Raw genomic sequence first — 18688 nt, forward strand, 5'->3', positions numbered from 1 at the left:
AGTACATGGTGTACCATGAACAGGCGCGGGGGGCGGCAACAAAAGGGGGGAGGGGGCATGGGTGCAGTAAAGATGCATGGGAGCAAAGGAGCACAGATGAATGGGATGTGTCAGGCAAAAAAAGGAGTTGGGGAGGGGGGGAAAAAAAGGGGAAACTGTCAGCCTGTGTGCTTTGGGAACAGAAAAAGAGCTGTACCAACCTTAAGACCCCTTCCATGCGCCTTATGTTCCAGAGATCAGCCTGATGGCCTCGACGTGCTTTACGTTAATGACGCTGATATCAACTGCAGGCTTGTCGTTGGCACCACAGAGGGACTTATGCCACTCATGCTGGACCTGAGCCTCATAGTGTAGCAGTACCGTATCGCCATCGACCTGCAGCCACATGGGGTGGCTTTCGAGATTGAGGTAAATCCTGTGAGGGCGACGACAAGTGGCTGGGGCCAACCACTTTTGTGACATGTGGTGGAGCAAACAACTCTTGGTGATCGACATCTGATGCCATGTCAAATCCTCATCCAGGATGACCTTGTTCGAAGGCTTGTGCGAAGCCAGGGGTTTCAAGAGGAGGGTGTCGTTCGCCTTGGCAAAGGTAAAGGCATCTTGGGCAATGGTCCGGTTGAGCCTCACTGCCTCCAAGCAACCCTCCATCATGAAGGAGTAAAGCTCCATGTAGTTGCGCTTGTGTGTATCGTGTAACACGAAGGGGAGCTGCATGTTGTCCCTCACAGGCTTGTTTGCAATGAAGCCCTTCAGCTTGGGCCTCTTCTTCTCCTTCTCCTCTGCCTCCTCTTCCTTCCTGAGCTCCCGAAGCCCGCCCGCCTCATGTGCGAGCCTGGCCTCAGCCACTGCTGCCTCATCCTCTCTTACCTGTGCTGCCCAAGCCTCTTTCCTGGTGTGTTGTCCGCAACCCAGGCATCGGCTAACCGAGCAGCAACCACCACTTTGTCTATACCCTCCGCTGTGGTGAGGGCCGTGCAGACGGCATCAAGAGCCGCAGATGTGACCTTGGGGCTCACCTCCAGATTGGGGTCTTGAGTGATATGTGGCATTGGCGACACGAGGGGGTTTTACTTGAAGTGTGGCACAGAGATGGTGTCTTGAAAGGATTGTGCGCTGCAAATGTAGATATGGAGAGAAAGGAAAAGAAAAAGAAACGCGAGCACCATGTCCTCAGAGGGGCAGTGATAGTGGTATGGAAGAAAGAGAAAGTGATTACGTACACAGACTATCACACGCCCTGTACAAAGACAGCACCCTATCTCTACACTCGTGCCTCCCTGTGCTCTAGGGCATAAGCTTTGGGTCCATGGGTAGCTATCACGGGGCTGTTGGTGGTTGGGATGATTTACTTCGTGATGATAGTGAAGATGTTGATGAGGTATGACAAGGAAGGGGATGAGATGAGGGCGGATGCGGAGATGAGTTTGGCTGCTGTTTCTGTGCAGAATGGGGAGCTGGAGGATTAGGGTTTAAAGGTTCAGTTCAGTCCGGTTTTTTGCCCTGAAAATGCACAACTGTGGACCGCAACCGGTCCAGGACCGACCCAGATATTGAGGGAACCGAACCGAACCACCTAGGACCGGTCTTTTGCGGTCCATGATACCAGTTCAGACCGATCCAGACCGGTTTTTTTGCGTATAATTTATTATATCAATATAAACCATTTGTATCTCAACCATTATTACTCTGAAAAATAAACGGGTTATATAAAATAGTAAAGCATATAAATACCCGTCATTCTACCAATTTTCAAGAGATTTAATGAAGATTTGACATAGCTATGACTGAAACTGAATTACATCTCCTAGAGACTTGGGTAAAATATGGATTTGGTTATATCTTTCTCAATTCTTAACCGTTTTTGATGAGACAAAAACCCAATAAAAGGCAATAAACGTGGTTACAAGGCTATGTAACGCACGTGACCGTTTAACTGGTTTCAACCGATTAAAACCGGTCTTTGAACGGTTTTAAAAGATTTTCGAAATGAGGCAACCAGCAACTGGACCAACCCCAAATTGGGGCAACTGCAACCGAAAAAAAGACCGGACCATGGTCCGGTTCAGTTTGGTCCACCGGTTTTTTGTGGTCCTATGGACTGAACCTTTAAACACTATGGAGGATAGGGGCAGGGAGATATAGATTTCGATAGCAGAGTACATGCAAACAGATTTCTTGAGGTAAATTACATTTTGGACATCACCAGGACAACTTTCTTTTATTTCATTCAACTGTATGAAAAGAACTGTATCTAGTGTAATCAACTTGAAGGATGTCTGCAATATGTTTGGAGGTCATCTAAACGACATGTCAAGCCTTGCAAGCAAGTTATTGGTGTCTATGTTAAAGTTCTTGGGACTCATCACTGGCATATACCTAGTGTGATAGACAAAACTTCCTTACAACTACATAGAAGAATACACATATTGTTGTTCCAATTATGACCACTAGAAGCAGTGTGCCATGTTTGGTCCAATCATGAGGATTATGACTTCCACAAAGTCCTATTGTTTGCGAATGTTTATGAATTATGAAGCTGGGAGACCTAGCTAAAGCAAGGTGACATATAGAAACTTACTTGAAAAATATAGGGTCAATTTGAATTGTTTAAATACTTATCTGAATGGATTCAACATGTTATTAATATATTGTATCAATATTTGACCTTCATTCATCAAAAACAATCTTTGAAGATGTATTACATATTTCTTGCTAGAGAAGAGAGAAAAAAATGAGAAACTTTCAAAAGATATTTTTAGAGTATTCCAACACAAATTATCTTGTCATGTGTCCAGTGTAGACATATATTGATTTACATTGCCTATATATATAACCATATTCTGATCCTTCCTCTCCAAAATCAAATTTCAAACCACAACCCTTCAAATTTTGCTTAGATTGAGGTGTCCAATGTGGGTTGGAGACATTGCTCTGCATGTAGATTCAGAAGTTTCAATTGCAACATCTCAGCTTCCTCAGACTTTCCTTGCTTTGCCAAAATTGATGCAAGATGTTTGATGCTGGCTAATGTACCTGGATGTTCTGGCCCCAACAGCTTTGTACACAAATTCAAAAGTTGCATGTCCATGTTCTCAGCTTCCTCAAACTTTTCCTTGCTCTGCAAAAATTGATGCAAGATTGCTCATGCTGGTTAGGGTATCTGAGTGTTCTGGGCCCAAGAGCTTTGTACGTAGATTCAAAAGTTGCATCTCCATTTTCTCAGCTTCCTCAAATTTTTCTTGCACTTCAAAGATCGATACAAGATTTTTCATGCTGGTTAGTGCATCTGGATGTTCTGGGCCCAAGAGCTTTGTACGTAGATTCAAAATTTGCATCTTCAATTTTCTCAGCTTCTTCAAATTTCTTCGCTTTTTCAAAAATTGCTGCAAGATCTCATGCTGATTAGTGTATCTGGATGTTCTGGGCCCAAGAGCTTTTTACGTAGATCAAAAAGTTGCATGTTCAACTTCTCAGCTTCCTCAAACTTTTCATGCTTTGCAAAAATTGATGCAAGATTGCTCATGCTGGTTAGTGTATGTGGGCATTCTGGTCCTAATATTTTTGTGCGCAGATTTAAAACTTGCATGTACAGCTTCTCAGCTTCCTCAAAATTTCCTTGCTTTGAGAAAATGAATGCAAGATTGTTCATGCTTGTTTGTGTAGATGGATGTTCTGGCCCCAGAAACTGTGTATATACATTCAAAACTTGCACGTTCAACTTCTCAGCTTTCTCATATTTTCTTTGCTTTGCAAAAATGGATGCAAGATTGCTCATGCTGAGTACTGTAGCTGGATGTTCTGGCCCTAGCAGCTTTGTATGCAGATCTAAAAGTTGCATGTTCATCTTCTCAGCTTCTTCAAATTTCTTTCCTTTTTCATAAATTGAGGTAAGAGTCTTCATGCTGATTAATGTATCTGGATGTTCCACTCCCAGCAGCTTTTTATGCAGATCAAAAAGTTGCATGTTCAACTTCTCAGCTTCTTGAAATTTTTTCTGCTTTGCAAAAATTGATGCAAGATGTTTGATGCTGGTAAGTGTATGTGGGCATTCTGGTCCTAATATTTTTGTGCGCAGATTTAAAACTTGCATGTACAGCTTCTCAGCTTCCTCAAAATTTCCTTGCTTTGAGAAAATGAATGCAAGATTGTTCATGCTTGTTTGTGTAGATGGATGTTCTGGCCCCAGAAACTGTGTATATACATTCAAAACTTGCACGTTCAACTTCTCAGCTTTCTCATATTTTCTTTGCTTTGCAAAAATGGATGCAAGATTGCTCATGCTGAGTACTGTAGCTGGATGTTCTGGCCCTAGCAGCTTTGTATGCAGATCTAAAAGTTGCATGTTCATCTTCTCAGCTTCTTCAAATTTCTTTCCTTTTTCATAAATTGATGTAAGAGTCTTCATGCTAGTTAATGTGTCTGGATGTTCTGGCTCCCAGCAGCTTTTTACACAGATTCAAAAGTTGCATGTTCAACTTCTCAGCTTCCCCAAATTTCCCTTGATTTGAGAAAATTAATGCAAGAGTGATCATGCTGCCTAGTGTGTTAGGATGTTCTGGCCCCAGCAACTTTGTACGCAGATCCAAAACTTGCATGTGTAACTTCTCAGCTTCCTCAAAATTTCCTTGATCTGATAAGGCCGATGCAAGATTGTTCATGCTGCTTAGTGTATCTGGATGTTCTGTCCCCAGCAGCTTTTTCCGCAGATTCAAAACTGGTATATGCAACTTCTCAGCTTCCACAAATTTGCTTTGACCTGAGAGAGTTGATGCAACATTGTTCATGCTGGTTAGAGTATCTGGATGTTCTGGCCCCAGCAGCTTTGTGTGCAGATCCAAAACTTGCATGTTCAACTTCTTAGCTTCCTCAAATTTCCCTTGCTTTGAGAAAATGAATGCAAGATTGTTCATGGTGATCAATGTATGTCGATGTTCTGGTCCCAGCAGCTTTGTAGACAAGTTCAAAACTTGCATTTTCAACTCCTTAGCTTCCTCAAATTTTCCTTGTTTTGCAAAAGTTGTTGCAAGATTAGCCATGCTGCTCAGAGTTGATTGATTCATTTCTCCATATCTTTTTTTCTTCTTCTTCATTACTTGATATTGAAGATCCTCTGCATCTTTCCACATGCCATTTTCCTCCATTACATCACTGAATCTAACATATTCAAGTTCATCAAATTCTTTTTTGATGTGGTTTTCCTCTTGAAACTCATAATTGGCTTTGATGTGCACTAACAGAAGCCTGCGCAATGCAAAGTCTTCACTTGCATCACCTAGTGGAATAGAATGCACAAGTATCAATTTGGCCACTTTATGCATCACTTGCATCTCTGATATTGCCATTCTATCTCTATTCCACTTATGCATCAAAGGATGAACAGTATAGATACCAGAGGATGAGCCTTCTTTGATCAATGAGAATGATCTGAGAACTCTAATTCCTTCATGAAAGAGCATCTCATTCCAGGACTGATTCTCTCCAAGCTGAAGCAATTCACTGATGTGCTTTATAACTTTTCTATCCAGCTTTTTGTGATATTTTGAACTGAATGAAGTGGAGGCTTCTCTGAATATCATCTCAAGTATATTCTCATGATGAAAAAAGGCAGCAGTTTGAAGAATAAGAATAGCAGCATGGGCAGCCTCTCCATCTTGGCTGCTTGTCCTTCTTTTTGCCCTAGATTCAATTTCACAAAATGACAAGTCCCAAGTTTCATAGACTGTACGGTTATATTGAGATGCTCCTTTAAACACAGGATGGTTCATAAGTCTCACTCGATGCTGAGAAAGGTTCTCAAGATAATTATCAATACTGCAGAGACCAGTCTCAATGGCAGCCCCAGCCTGATCAACTGCCAGAGGTAAACAGCAGAGCTCATTGACAATATTTTGTGCCAAATTATGCATATTTCCAGATGTATCACTGAGGTGGCTAGCCTTTAGAAGAAGCAAGACAGCTTCATTCTGTGACATTTGGCAAATTTCCAGAGAATTCTCATAAGTTGTAACCCGTCCAAGAGATTTGTTTCTACTTGTCACTAGAATATTGCCCTTGGAGCCAGATGGAATGAATTTCTCTACAACTTCAGGTCCACCATCAGCATTATCAAAGACCAGAAGTCATTCACTCTGCAGTGAAGAGATCCATGCAAGGGCAGACTGAGAGGACACAGAGCTCAAACTAATAGCAGCTTTAGCATCAGGATGGAAGCAAAGACCCTTCAGACCCAGAGTAATTGTATCTTCAGAAGATGCATCAATCCAAAAGACATGAGAGAATCTAGAAATGGTTTTTAGAGACTTCAAAAGCCAGTAAGTGAAGAACATATACCTGTCAGCCATCTCCTCCACAAACTTCAAACAAATCTGAGACTTTCCAATACCTCCCATACCATAAAGTAGGAAAGACTTCCTCTCCCTATTCCCCTGCTGTGCAAAATGATTCTTCAGTTTCTCAATAATGTGCTCGCGACCTGTAAAGAGAGCACTTGAATTTGGTATCTGGGGAATGAAGGGTGCATCATGCTGAACACTGCTGAAGTGTTGATGAAATTCCATCTAGATCAAAGATTTAATCATTATCACACCCATGATAGCAGAACATACATTTTGGGCACTATAGAAATTGGAATCCTTGATAACAAAGTTGTGAGCTCCCTGCAATACATTCTGGTGTCCCATGAAATATGAGCAGACAAGTCTGATCAAACTGAAGTGGCAACACGCACCAGAGCCGCGGCTCCTGCCATAACTCCAGACACTCTTTGAAGACCTCGTCAGAATAAGGATGCACAAATCTGAAAGTAGGCCCTAACCTTGAACCAGTTGCGAGATTCTCATTGGATGAGTGGGGTGACTCTGAGAGTCGATCGTATAATGCCTGGAACTTGCCTTTCAGACGACTTCCGAGAGGGCGACCAGGATCAGACATGGTGGTACAGAAGGAAGCGACAATGCTGTGCGGCGTCAAAGTTGGCTGACTGACTCGATTGTGGCTGACAACGAGGTCAGCTGACGTTGACGTTTAACTTCTTGTTTTCTCAATATGTAGTGGATTCATGCAGCTGCCATCTACGCCCTGTCAATGCTGTTGTAGAAGAATGAAGGAATGAACGTGTCAGAGGAGTGATGTGGAGAGAGAACCGTTGGCGAAGCTTTGAGTTGGTGACGAAGATTTGAGGAGATCTGGGGTGTCATCGGGACTCGGCACGAACTTTCACGCAAACCGCAGTGTTTGGTATGAGCTGATGAACCGAATCGGCACCACCACTCTACCGAACATCGCCTCTGACGACTTGCTAGTGACCGAGCTAGCTTTTCGTTCTATGTCTCGCATAGTAATGCATCCCACTCCATCAATACCGCTCTCTACGCCCAGGTCTTCCATTGTTCAAGTGGTCAGCGCGGCAACTCAAGTTGGAGGCACACTCTGAGCGGTATGTGTGATAGGTTTTTTGATTACCTGCTTCTTCCTGACAAGGAGTCATCACTGGCAGGCAATGCCGATGTCCCAATCTTCACGAATCTGTACCTCGAGTATTATATCTTCGAAACCCTTACTTCCAAGCGACCTCGTAATTCAATCCCCTAATCTGAACCCTATTCAAGACGGACGAGGTATCTAAAGCACACTTTCCACATCTGGCTGGCTCATTCAATGTTCAACACACCTCCGACTGTCCAAAATCCTGAGCATGTCACACTCCGCAGCCTAACCTTCCTGGACAATTACTTCTACCCTAACGCGAAGCCCCTTTGCTTTGCCGATGGGCTAATCTGTTGACGTTGCACAGAACTGGCATAGAATGCTCTCAAAGATCGAAGTCATCATGACCAGTGCGGATGTGGGGAATACTTGTTGGGAAATAGCCCCTCAGCCTTTCATTGGTTCCGACCACCTGCGTTCTTGTAAGCGAAGAAAAATAAGAAGGGGAAAGAGAGTGGGTGAAAATGGGGGATGGACAACAGGTTCACGGTAGATGCGACTTCATCGTTTTCGCCCCATGGAAGGGGTCAGCGATGACCAATACTTTGGATTGGATATGAAGGACGAGATCAAGCGAACCACATCAGCAATCGCAAACGTGGACCAACAAAGACGTGGGTTCACCTCTTTCCTTTCCCTTTTGATGATGATCTCACCCTTTTGTGCTATGCAAGGTAGTTCTATATGCAAAGTGTAACCAGGGAAGGCCAGTACGTACCGCTCATTTTGTAAGACGATGTGATTTTGATTCAACTATCACTAGTAGCGCTAAGTGAACCCTCTTTGGAATGCCACGGGCTCGCAAAACGCCCGCGGCTATGGGTTGATTCCAATCGACGCGAATGCGGGTATCTCTCATCGTGCCTGTGTGGTATTCACATAGGAATCGGATGACGAGTCGATATACGCTGCTCAGTACCCCCGACCGCCTGTCCTTTGAAGCATAATGGCCATGAACTCTGCCTCCTGTACAGCAATGCAGGAAAGGGAAGGGGTGTAGGGGAACTCGAAGTAGCACGCAGCCTTTCCTAACCACAACGTCGGGCTTAGCTGAAGTTGGTAAGTAGATCGTCTCGAATCCCAATGGCTCAAGCTCAACACTGTTTTTCTCTTGCAGGTGTCAATTGAAACAACCACCGTTACAAATCCAACCCCCATAAGCCTATACAGGCGGATCTCAATTCGCCGCGACTGAGCCAAATCCCTCACCCCTCCTTCATGCTATCCTCGCCGTCATGTTCAAGTATCCGCCAAGGCGATTTGAACGCTTGGAGACTTCGACGAAGTGTAGACCCCCAACTTCTTCTGGTTACTTATGGTCGGCCTCTAACTTTTTCCGACGTTGATATTCATCACTCTTGAACGACTTCGGACGCTCGTTTCAACATCTGCCTCATTGAAGAGCCCACTACGAGTTTTACTCATTGACCTTGGCCGCATGACCGAGCATTCTGAAGTATCGCAGTGTCTCGCATAACCAGCTTTGCTTTCTCGATGCTGTGTATTAGCCGTGGTCCTCCATTGACTCATCATTCAGGCTACCGTCTTCACGCCTATTCTTACCAAGGCGCACGGTTTCAAATTGATCTCAAGCCAACTTGACAGTTGCAGGAGCGAGCGTTGACTCGATACCAGCGGCCCTGTTCATTACTGGGTGTACGTCGAATCTTTTTAGATTATCCTGCCCTCCCCTTGATCAAACTTTGGGACGGGGCGGAGCGTGTCCGTATTGCAACCGTATTGTTGATTTCAATCGCTATGTCGATTACATAAGCGTTAGCTACTCAACATCCTTGTCCTCGTTCATCGCTCGACGCGCGACGCGCGACCAGTGTTGGCCGTGACCATGCTCCCTATTTCGCAACATATGTGACACACACACACACCTAGCGCTCAACTCACAATTCCATGGCGTCCTTTTCCCAAATCCTCATTCTAAGCAGTTCAATCCACCATCTCCATGACCGTTCCATCATCAACGAACAGTACATGAACCTGCTCCTCAAACAACAGCGTCTTCGATCCCTCCCATGTTCCGACCACCCCTGCTCCTCACCAATCAACGGAATATGTATCCCCCGCCTCTGCAAATGCGACGACTTTCCCTTCGGACTGGGATATGGTCCTGGTGAATCACTGCCACCCCCCTAAGGATCTTTCTGCTCAGACGACGGTAGCGACTGTTGGTTAGCGTAGGAGCACCCTGAGAGCCGAACCGCGACGAGCAGTATTCGCCTCCGTTGCATAGGCAGGACTTGGGGAGGTTCCAGAGTTGTAATGGTTTGAAGTGGACTTGTAGGTGCGTATCGGATTTCGTGGTCGTTCCATTCTAGTGTTGAAAGAGCCACCCACAGATACGCTAATATTACTTTTGGGCAGAGTTGCGTCGCAGATAACACGACTTACACCGACATGGCGAGCAATACATGTTCACCGTCACGAAAAATAACCTCGATTCTGCTGCAATCGGGGGTCTTCCGTCTGTCGATGGACTCTGGGTCCGCCGCTAAGGCTCCATTGCGCATGTTGCTACAGTGAACAATAATATTTGTCCATGCACTGGCAAAACATAGACAAGAAACCGCCTAGTTATGTTACAGTTTGAACCCGAACTAAAACTGCATGGATCGCGAACGCTGCCGTCACAGCAAGCGTGAAGTCATCTGGACAGCAGTGAGCAGTTGACAGCATATTCATTTAACAGTGCCTTACTCAATCATTGAGGCCTCGAATCAGAAATTCAGCAGCTTTGGAGCGAGGCTCGATTGTGCAGTTGAAAGGTAGGGGATATCTATACGGGAATGAATGGATACTCATAGACTCCATAGAAAGAACACATACGACAGAAACCCGCTTGTGTAATTCGCCTCAAGTCGTTTAGGTTTTCCGAGTTCATCCACTGGCGCATTGACATTGTATACCGCCAAGACAGACGAGACGATAGAATATAGAGAATTGTCGCTCAAGTACCTGCCAGGACACATCCTAAAGCCCCGCTGTTAATGACTCATTTCGATGCCATTTTCTCACTCACCTCCTGCCAAATCCGAAGGCCGCGACTACTGGATCCCTAACGCCTGGGTCTATTTGACCATCTTTAAGGTAGCGCTCCGGCCTGAACTCTTCGGGGGCCTCGAATACTTCAGGATCGTGCAAAACTGACCTATGCACAACTTTTCTATAAATAAATTTTTTTCACGTATGCGAAAAACGTAGCATGCAGCTCCGATGACGGCAGTACCTTTTGGAATAAAGTATCCATCATACTCATCATCCTCAGTAGCCATGTGTGCAAAACCTGCCTTTATGAACAGCCGGAGGAGGAGATTGAAAAACCTCTTACCGAGGGGAAGAACCAATTTCCAACGCATCGTTTCCTTGATTATTGCGTTTACGTATGGCAGATATGGGCGGTCGTTAAAGTCTGGAAGGCGATTTATTCCGACGACTGCATCGATTTCCGCCTGTGCCTTTCGCAAGACTTCCGGATACATCGCCATGGCCAAAAAAAAAGTTTGAGCGGTTGAAACGGTCTAATAGAGAGTGAGTCGCGTCAAAAGAAAATTTGGAGAAAATATGACGAACAGTATCGGCTCCAGCTAACGTCCAAGTGATTGACAAAATCAGTTCGGGTACAAGAATATGATTGCTCACCAAGGTATGCTATCGCAGCGGTATTTCGAGAGATAATCTCTTCCTCCGCTCGGCCTAGTTCTTCGTTTCCGGGAAAATCCTCCAACAAAGACGTCAGAACGCAAGGTATCGCCGTTCCCTCCGCCTAAAAATACGATGTTCAACTTGTCCGATTAGCAAGTGATGTGGAACTAAGAGTTTACCATTTTCGTTTGTACAATTTTAAAGGGTTGATTGGCCACTTCGGCATGTATGGCGGCATAGTGAGCAGCTTTCCGCTTGAAGCCAGCTCCAGGAAACCAGCTTGGCACATATTGCAAGAATGGGAGCAGATCCACCCAGAAAGTCCCCTGAATGCCAGCCTCGGCAGCGCTTTGCAGCGCCTCCTCAGCCAAAGTGATATAGGGGTCGTCAGATTCCAAGACTGGTAGGCCATAAGTGACACTCATAATGGTTGATGCAAAAGTCCTGGAAAGACATTGGTCAGGCTATCAAATATGAATGATTGCGGCTTACTGTCGGATGTGATGCATGAAGTTTTGCGGTGTCGTGAGAAGCCGACGGAGTAAGGCTTGAGTTTCTTTCACCTGGATTGGTAGATATTTATGGACGGTGTTCGCGTGAAAATGTTCGTGAAAGGCACGGCGGTGCCTTCGCCACATAGTCCCGTAAGGCATGTTTGGTATAGCGTAACCCCAACCCATTCTGTGTAGCAATTTAGCCTGCTCGTAAAATGACATTTGGGCTGGGGAGAACGTACAGCCTCAACATAGGCATGATCAATCTGTCCGAGTAATTTGACGATCTCTTGTCTAATATATCGTTTATTCTTTTCGGGGATCCTAAAACTAGAAATGGCTGGCCGAGAACCTCGAAGCATACCATATCGCCTGGTAATTAAATTAGTCACAAGCCTCAAATATTAACCGGGGGCGCACCATATTTCTTAAACATTTTATCGTAAGCCAGCCACGGTTTATCGCTCATTGACGGCACTTCCAACATGGCCCCCAGAATGGGGAGTCCCTTGGGACCTGGGGGTCGGGGAAGGCAGTTGGGATTTGGCTTCTTCACGCCGATATGCTTCAAGCTCCATAGACCCAACAGCAAGCCTGCGACAGTGAGGTATGAATGAAACTGGAGCGTCTCCATCACACCCGAGACTGCAGTGTTGGGAAAGTCTGAAGCGAGTATGTCGTACATGATGGTCGCACTGCCGATGTAGCAAGGGGGAAGTGATTGCCTCACTGGCACTCGTCATGTCGCTTTTATTGAATATGTTCGACACATATCCTGGAGTTCAGAAAATCAGACCCAAGGATAAGGTCCTGGTCAGGGTGCTTCTTATCGTTTCCGGTAAATCCGTTTTTTCGTCATCGGCATGGAGCTTCGAGTTGACATCAGGACAGGCGCGCGTGGAAGTTCAACGGGATAGAGGCATTTGCTTAGGTTCAGCATACTGGAACTATTAGTGAGTTGAGTTATAAACGTTTGGCAGGGATGGTAATTTGAAGTAGTGCTATTTTTCGGAGTGTTGGGACCAGCTGGGTTTCGTGGCTGCAGCAAACGCCATATGACTCTAGGACAAGCGACGTCAAGTACTGTTGTACTGTGGGAGTGGGAGTTAAGCGACTCACTGTAATAGGACTAGTATATCGTCAAACCTTCATTGTAAAGTGTTGACCAACTGAACTTTCTTTGAGTCGATAGATGATGTCCTGTAAGTACCGAAATCATGCACTTAGAGAGAGTCTTTGAAGGAGGGTCTCAATCACAGCCCACGAGTAAGCGATTTAGCAGCCTTGAAGCGTGGCCCGACTCTAGAATTGAAGGTGCAGGATATCTGTGGATACGTGAGTGATCCGGTTTGGCGAGATAAATACACGTACGACAAGAGCCCGCTGATATGATCCACTTCAGCTCCGTCTGGATAGTCCAAATTTATCGACCTTTACAGTGGAGCCCATATGCACCTGTCAGTTTCGATGCTGATGCCTCAGGCACAACACTCACCTTCAGCTGCCGACCATATTCCCGACCACCGGATCTCTATAATTCTCGAGATAGCACACCGTCGGATGCGATCTATGAGATTGTCGAGCGTTACGTCGAAGCAATGCATGCCTTTCTTTCCTTCGCTAGGGTGGGTTAACACTTGAATGGCAGGCGTTCTGGTGGGAAATGTTGGTGAAATGCTCGGCAGTGTTGCCCCATGCAATGCCGTAAGGCATAAGCGCCTCAAACGGAGATCAGCGTCTATCAGCGTGCTGCCATCTTGTCCCAACGGTCAGGCGTCGATACTATGCGTTTCCGCGGTTTGTCGTTGACTGGTCGTTTAGGATGCTACAACTTTCTTACCGAGGTGCACAATCTCAAATTGATTTAAAGCCATGAAAACCGCAGAGCGAGCGTCACTTGAGTGTACTTTGAATCACTCCAGGTTGCCCTGCCCTCCTTCAAATCAAGTTTCGAGACTGTAGCGGAGTGTTGTTTGTATCGTTGATTTATCGTGGGTTATGGAAAATAACCTCGATTACATAAGCGATACCATCTCCGTGATACAGACCATAATTAGCCGTTTTTCCTATTCTTACAAGTGTACCACATCCTCGTCCTCATCGTTCATCGCTCGACGTCCACCAGTGTGTTAATCATGTCTTGGCAAGGTAATACCTTCATCGGTGGCATAAATCAGCATATCGACGCCCTATTACGCAGCATACGTCGATTCTAACCTGATCGGGAGTGGCAAGGTCTCAAAGGCGGCGATTATTGGTTTGAAGGGTGGTGTATGGGCAACGTCGGTGGGGTTCACAGTGAGCAAGAGAGATTATTATCTTTTCGCGTCGTTCTAAGAGATCTGTCACAGTTAAGCACAGAGGAACAGAAGGCGATCGTTGACGGTTTCAAGAACCCTGACGCTATTCTGGCAAGCGGTGTTCGGCTTGGAGGTCAAAAGTTCTTCGCGGTCCGAGCCGACCAGCGTAGTATTTACGGGAAGAAGCAGGTACGTCCTAACGCGCTTCAGCCTTTTGATCTACCCGTGATACGTTTTTATGCACAGCTCGACGGCGCTGTGATCGTCAAGACCACACAGGCTGTCATTGTCACTGAATACCTGGCGCCACTCCAAGCCCCGGAGACGACGCCCATTGTGGAGGGTCTTGCGGATTATCTGATCTCTGTGGGCTACTAGATGTCTGCGTTTGTATTGTTACCATCAGGTGTCGTGTGCAGTACCCCAAGGGATGATGAAGTCGGACAGTCCATATGTATCACAAACACACTGCTTTACTATCCATTGAAATTCGCTATCTGCTTTGTCCAACATTCAAGTAGAATAAGCATCCATCCATCCATCCATCACTCGGATCTAATCTACTGCGATTTTTCTTTGTTCCACCAGCTTGGCACGGATTACGACATTTACGGTACCATCCTAATGAGTCAAAGAACGCTGACGAAGCTGTTGTTGCAGAACAGACACCGATGAACAGCCTCCAGAAGCTCTTCAACTACCCATCCCCGAGCTGTTGGTGGTAGCCAACTGTGATCAGGCGAATTCGGCGCCGACACGGGGAGGAACGCCTTCCGACTGCATCCTACGCAAGTTCGGACCCGAGGAGTGGATAGAATGAAAGTTGTTATGGAGCATCGGGCTGAGCTCAGAAAGATCAGTCTCACAAATGGTTTTCAGAGTTCAACGGAATGACAGTACCCCATGTGTGGCCGTTGGGACATACAGCTGTTGTGATATCTTGCAGTGGAACCTCTACTTTGCAAGCCGGGCACACTTCGTTTAGTTCGTTTGATATTGGAGACGATGGGTTGCTTGTGAGGCCCTCCACAAGTGCCGCCAGGTCTCGTCCTTCTTGTGATAGATCCGGAGGGCTACCAGGGAGAAGAGACTGAACCACCATTCTTAATGCAAATGGGACGTCGTTGGCTATGGGCGGAGGTTAAGTCTAATCCTCTCGGGTGTCAAGATGAAAGCGACAAACGTTGGAGGCAGTTGGTGACAGAAGCCAGGTGCCGAATTATCGTGCGTAGCACACGATGTGAGATGGTGTTGAGAAGTCCTTGAGCAACATGCCCGCAGTCTGCTTGTTGTTCCGGGCTTATGGATAGTTTCTGGAGCATGATTCCATCATAATGCTTTTCAAGAGAACATGAGACCAACCCAAGCAAAGTCGGCCAGCGAGAGCCGCATCCTAAGCGAAAGCAGTACATCCCACCCGAATAAATGCCTGGAAAGACTCGTCCTGAAATCCCGGCGGAGTTCGGGCGTCATTTCTCCAGTACATTGTGGAATATGAATGTCAACCGAGTGGTCCGCGAATGTCGGCTTCAAGATCTCGAGGAAGTGGGGATGTAAGGAGGCGAGCTTTCGTTGATTCCGAAGGTGGAAGAGGTATGGGCGGAGGACGTGGAGGGGCTCGGAGCCGATGGCTGTGGGTTGCATGACTAAGGAGTTGTTCAAACAACAAGATAGTGGTGATAGGTTTACCTGTCCTGACGCCGTTCAATGTGTTGGCAAGGCCTCTGAGAAGCACATCGTCTTCATCGTCTTCCCACATTTGCGCAGCGATCAGCATGCTACTATGTTTCGCATCGTGTTTGTAGCTAAAGTCTGAAGGGTTTGCTGTCCTAAATTGACTCAATAAGAGCACCGAGTGGCAAATGAAAAAGAGCTCACTCGTAAGCCCACAAAAAAGTGGCATGATCGTCATAAGATATCGTCCCAGTAATCCGGTTCATATCGTTCTGATCAACGGCGCCTTGCTCTGCCTTGACGAAGACACTGCGAGACGTTTTAGACAGGTTGTCTGAAGTAATCTGGTCATCCTCCTTCTGAGATGTCCAAGAGGGGTCTTTTGAGAGGTTATGGATAGTGTGGAATGACCCATCGGAGAGGATTACACGAGTATGTCTCGTAGCCGAAGGTAAACAATTCCCGACACTGATGGGAATGCGGATGAGACTGCGGATATCTTTTGTGTCTTGATTAAGAGAGAACGAGATCCCGTCCAGCCGAATTCTTCGCCAGCTACAGTCCAGAGGTGCACGATTCCAGGTTTGCAGACGACCAGAATGGGCTGTGTGTGCAGAATGAATCAAAGGTCAGAAGCTTGGAGAAGGGCAGGACTCACGCCTCTTCCAACGATGTCCACCCATATCAAGGCCGTAATTCCAGTTTTATCAGGACCAAATAGTAATTCCGGGCCGCGTTCAACGGTAACCTCCAATACAAAGTTTTGAGCAAAATGGAATTCTCCATCTGTTTCTTGTAGGACCTGGGTGATCTTGATAAGACCCACAGAACCGTCGGCACTTCCATAAGCGATGTATCCTTCGCCTGAAACAGTCGGTAACTCTGGAAATTTCTGAGTTCACGGACTCACAAACACCGGGGGATGCGAGGCTCCATGCAGATGGCGCTAGTTGTGTTATCCACCTGTCTGCGACTGAAATAGTGTGAATGTGTTCAATCTCTTTGTGAGCGTGGTACCTAGGCCGGAATAAGCATGACGCACAGGATTTCATCGATAAACTAACCGGAGAAGGGTGATAGAACCTGCTCTGCTGCCGATTACGAGAAAAGAGCTGTTCACCAAGGGCGTCGGGCAAACGTTGAAATTGGCAAAAGGAGTCCAAGCCACGCCTCAATCGGCGAATCAGACGCGGGATCAGAATTTTTGGCTAAAAACACGTACTGATGACCTGTGATTTCAGAATATCTTCGGATGGGTGAGTCTCCAGAAGAAATGGTGTGACGTCGGCGGCCTGCTTTGGGTTAGTTGTAACACAGATCCGAAAGGACGGTATAAACTTTCGGCCATTCTCCTTTCAGATAATTCTTTCCGGCAACCCAGAGAGTGAGGTCCATGTTAGAGCTGAGCATTGCTAGGACGCAGCTTGAAGTGACGTTCGTTTAATGTCTTCTAGATCGGTAAGGGGGTGACGACATACCCGCCATCGGAGGACAAACCGCTTGGTGAAATTGCTACTGACGAGGGTGACAAGTCGATTGACCCCAGGGATGCAGCGCCCCATGCTAAATCAGAAGGATTGATCAGCTCAGAGAAAGTGGTCAAGTTGGCAGTATAGCGCGGAACCTTGAGAATGATCAGGCCACCGAATCCCTTCAGACTTGTCAAACTGAATAATGGTTCTAAACCACCCCAGCGCTTGAGAGTCTTCGCGACTTTCTTTGTTCAAGGAAGACTTGATCACGGAGGTATTGTCAAAGTTGATTCCGTGATCTGGGGTCTACGCACATGGAGTCAATTTTCCGTTCAACAAATATTTTTGATAACGACTCACAAGGATGTAAATCGCGGTTTTTGTCACGAAACATAGTTGCCCATCAGAAGACCACTGGAGGCAATTCACAGAGGGGTAGGAAGTAGCCGTTGGGACATTGAGCGCGCTGGAGACAAGCGGTGCCGTGGAGGAAGGTGGCGGAACGGAGGTCATCAAGTATTCCAAGTATTCCTTTCGGTTGACAAAGTCCTAGAAACCCAAAGACATCCCAAGTTTGCAAACCAAACGCAAAGTTAACCGTCGGACAAGAACCAGAGTGATGCCGCCTGATGGAGTTTGGGAAGACGCGCCCTTTGGCGCTTTAGATTTTTATGTTTGGCGCTGTCCTCGAAACCTCACAGTCTCATCTCCTCCGCCAGGCTCCAGGATCCAGCCAAATTGCAGCTCGAAAAAATGGCCAAAGGCTCCAAGAAAAGGAAGCAAGGGCCAGAGAAACCTCAGCCGGTTTTGAAGAAACTAAGGCAGGATGTTGTACCAACCGCCGTTGAAGCTGACCCGTCGAACATGATCGGCAACCTGCTCTTCCTCGATGAACTGGAAACGACGACCGAAACTCTGACTCTGCTTGCTCAAAACCCTGGCTTGATTGGATCAAAGGTGTTGAAACCGTTTAAGACTGCAGTACATGACTACTGGCGAGTAGCTCATGAGACAACGAACACAGGTGAGCACCCGTTCATCATCACTCTACAATGAATTCTAATTTTAGTGAGAAGGAAGTTCATTGACGTCAAGGATATCCTCCGCACTTGTTGACCAGCGCCACGTCGATGCTCTCGTGCTATTAGCGGAGATGGTCATCCGGGAACAAATGCCGAAATTGGGAGCCTTGCAGCGATGGGTCAGAGAGTGCGATGCCGTTTTGACACCAAACATGTTACAGAAGGACGAAAGTCGGGTGTGGCAGGTTCTCGATTCCATCTTGAGGACTACGCAGCCCGAGATGATCTCGAAGAACCAAGAGGAGGGTGGGGTGTTGAAAGAAGGAAGTCGATTGCGATGGTACGAGCCATTCACGGTGAAGCCTCCTCCCGGCCGTGAGGGCGGCTCGATAGACTCGGACATCATAGCGGAGAAAGCGGCCCTCGTGTTGAAGCCGCTTCAAACTACCCCAGGTCCAGAGCGGCGACCACCTAACAAGCACCCTGCTGTGATCTTCTATTCCCCACCTAATACATTTCCTCTCCTCCCTTCATCCGAACGGACACGACATCCGCAACGACACGAGCTTCCTGGTGTGCCT

The 18688-nt window shown here is 46.6% G+C and overlaps 5 protein-coding genes across 5 annotated transcripts; 2 read left to right on the top strand and 3 right to left on the bottom strand.

Moving 5' to 3' along the window:
* Positions 1–222: 222 nt before the first annotated feature.
* On the bottom strand, positions 223–1052 carry LACBIDRAFT_325771 (uncharacterized protein; the record flags this gene model as incomplete). Its single annotated transcript, XM_001879492.1, has 2 exons — positions 223–835; positions 871–1052. 2 exons carry the CDS (start codon positions 1050–1052, stop codon positions 223–225), a joined length of 795 nt encoding a protein of 264 aa, XP_001879527.1.
* Positions 1053–10200: 9148 nt separating this feature from the next.
* Positions 10201–11783, bottom strand: LACBIDRAFT_248415 (uncharacterized protein; the record flags this gene model as incomplete). Its single annotated transcript, XM_001879493.1, has 9 exons — positions 10201–10279; positions 10330–10473; positions 10523–10646; positions 10688–10786; positions 10832–11021; positions 11074–11087; positions 11143–11266; positions 11325–11589; positions 11638–11783. The coding sequence occupies 9 exons, from the start codon at positions 11781–11783 to the stop codon at positions 10201–10203; spliced, it is 1185 nt and encodes a 394-aa protein (XP_001879528.1).
* A 1051-nt stretch (positions 11784–12834) lies between these two features.
* On the top strand, positions 12835–13507 carry LACBIDRAFT_325774 (uncharacterized protein; the record flags this gene model as incomplete). Its single annotated transcript, XM_001879237.1, has 6 exons — positions 12835–12841; positions 12922–12974; positions 13079–13264; positions 13288–13343; positions 13375–13436; positions 13461–13507. 6 exons carry the CDS (start codon positions 12835–12837, stop codon positions 13505–13507), a joined length of 411 nt encoding a protein of 136 aa, XP_001879272.1.
* A 200-nt stretch (positions 13508–13707) lies between these two features.
* On the top strand, positions 13708–14522 carry LACBIDRAFT_192602 (profilin). The gene is made up of 4 exons (XM_001879238.1): positions 13708–13787; positions 13840–13937; positions 13991–14128; positions 14186–14522. The coding sequence occupies exons 1-4, from the start codon at positions 13775–13777 to the stop codon at positions 14315–14317; spliced, it is 381 nt and encodes a 126-aa protein (XP_001879273.1). The 5' UTR covers positions 13708–13774; the 3' UTR covers positions 14318–14522.
* A 46-nt stretch (positions 14523–14568) lies between these two features.
* Positions 14569–17598, bottom strand: LACBIDRAFT_318182 (uncharacterized protein; the record flags this gene model as incomplete). Its single annotated transcript, XM_001879494.1, has 14 exons — positions 14569–14780; positions 14840–15067; positions 15123–15252; positions 15302–15570; positions 15629–15768; positions 15818–16217; positions 16274–16477; positions 16524–16630; positions 16678–16783; positions 16836–16905; positions 16952–17036; positions 17092–17176; positions 17238–17391; positions 17446–17598. 14 exons carry the CDS (start codon positions 17596–17598, stop codon positions 14569–14571), a joined length of 2343 nt encoding a protein of 780 aa, XP_001879529.1.
* Between the last annotated feature and the right edge of the window lie 1090 nt (positions 17599–18688).

This window comes from Laccaria bicolor, genomic scaffold (assembly GCF_000143565.1).
Source record: "Laccaria bicolor S238N-H82 LACBIscaffold_8 genomic scaffold, whole genome shotgun sequence".
NCBI classification, from domain to species: domain Eukaryota; kingdom Fungi; phylum Basidiomycota; class Agaricomycetes; order Agaricales; family Hydnangiaceae; genus Laccaria; species Laccaria bicolor.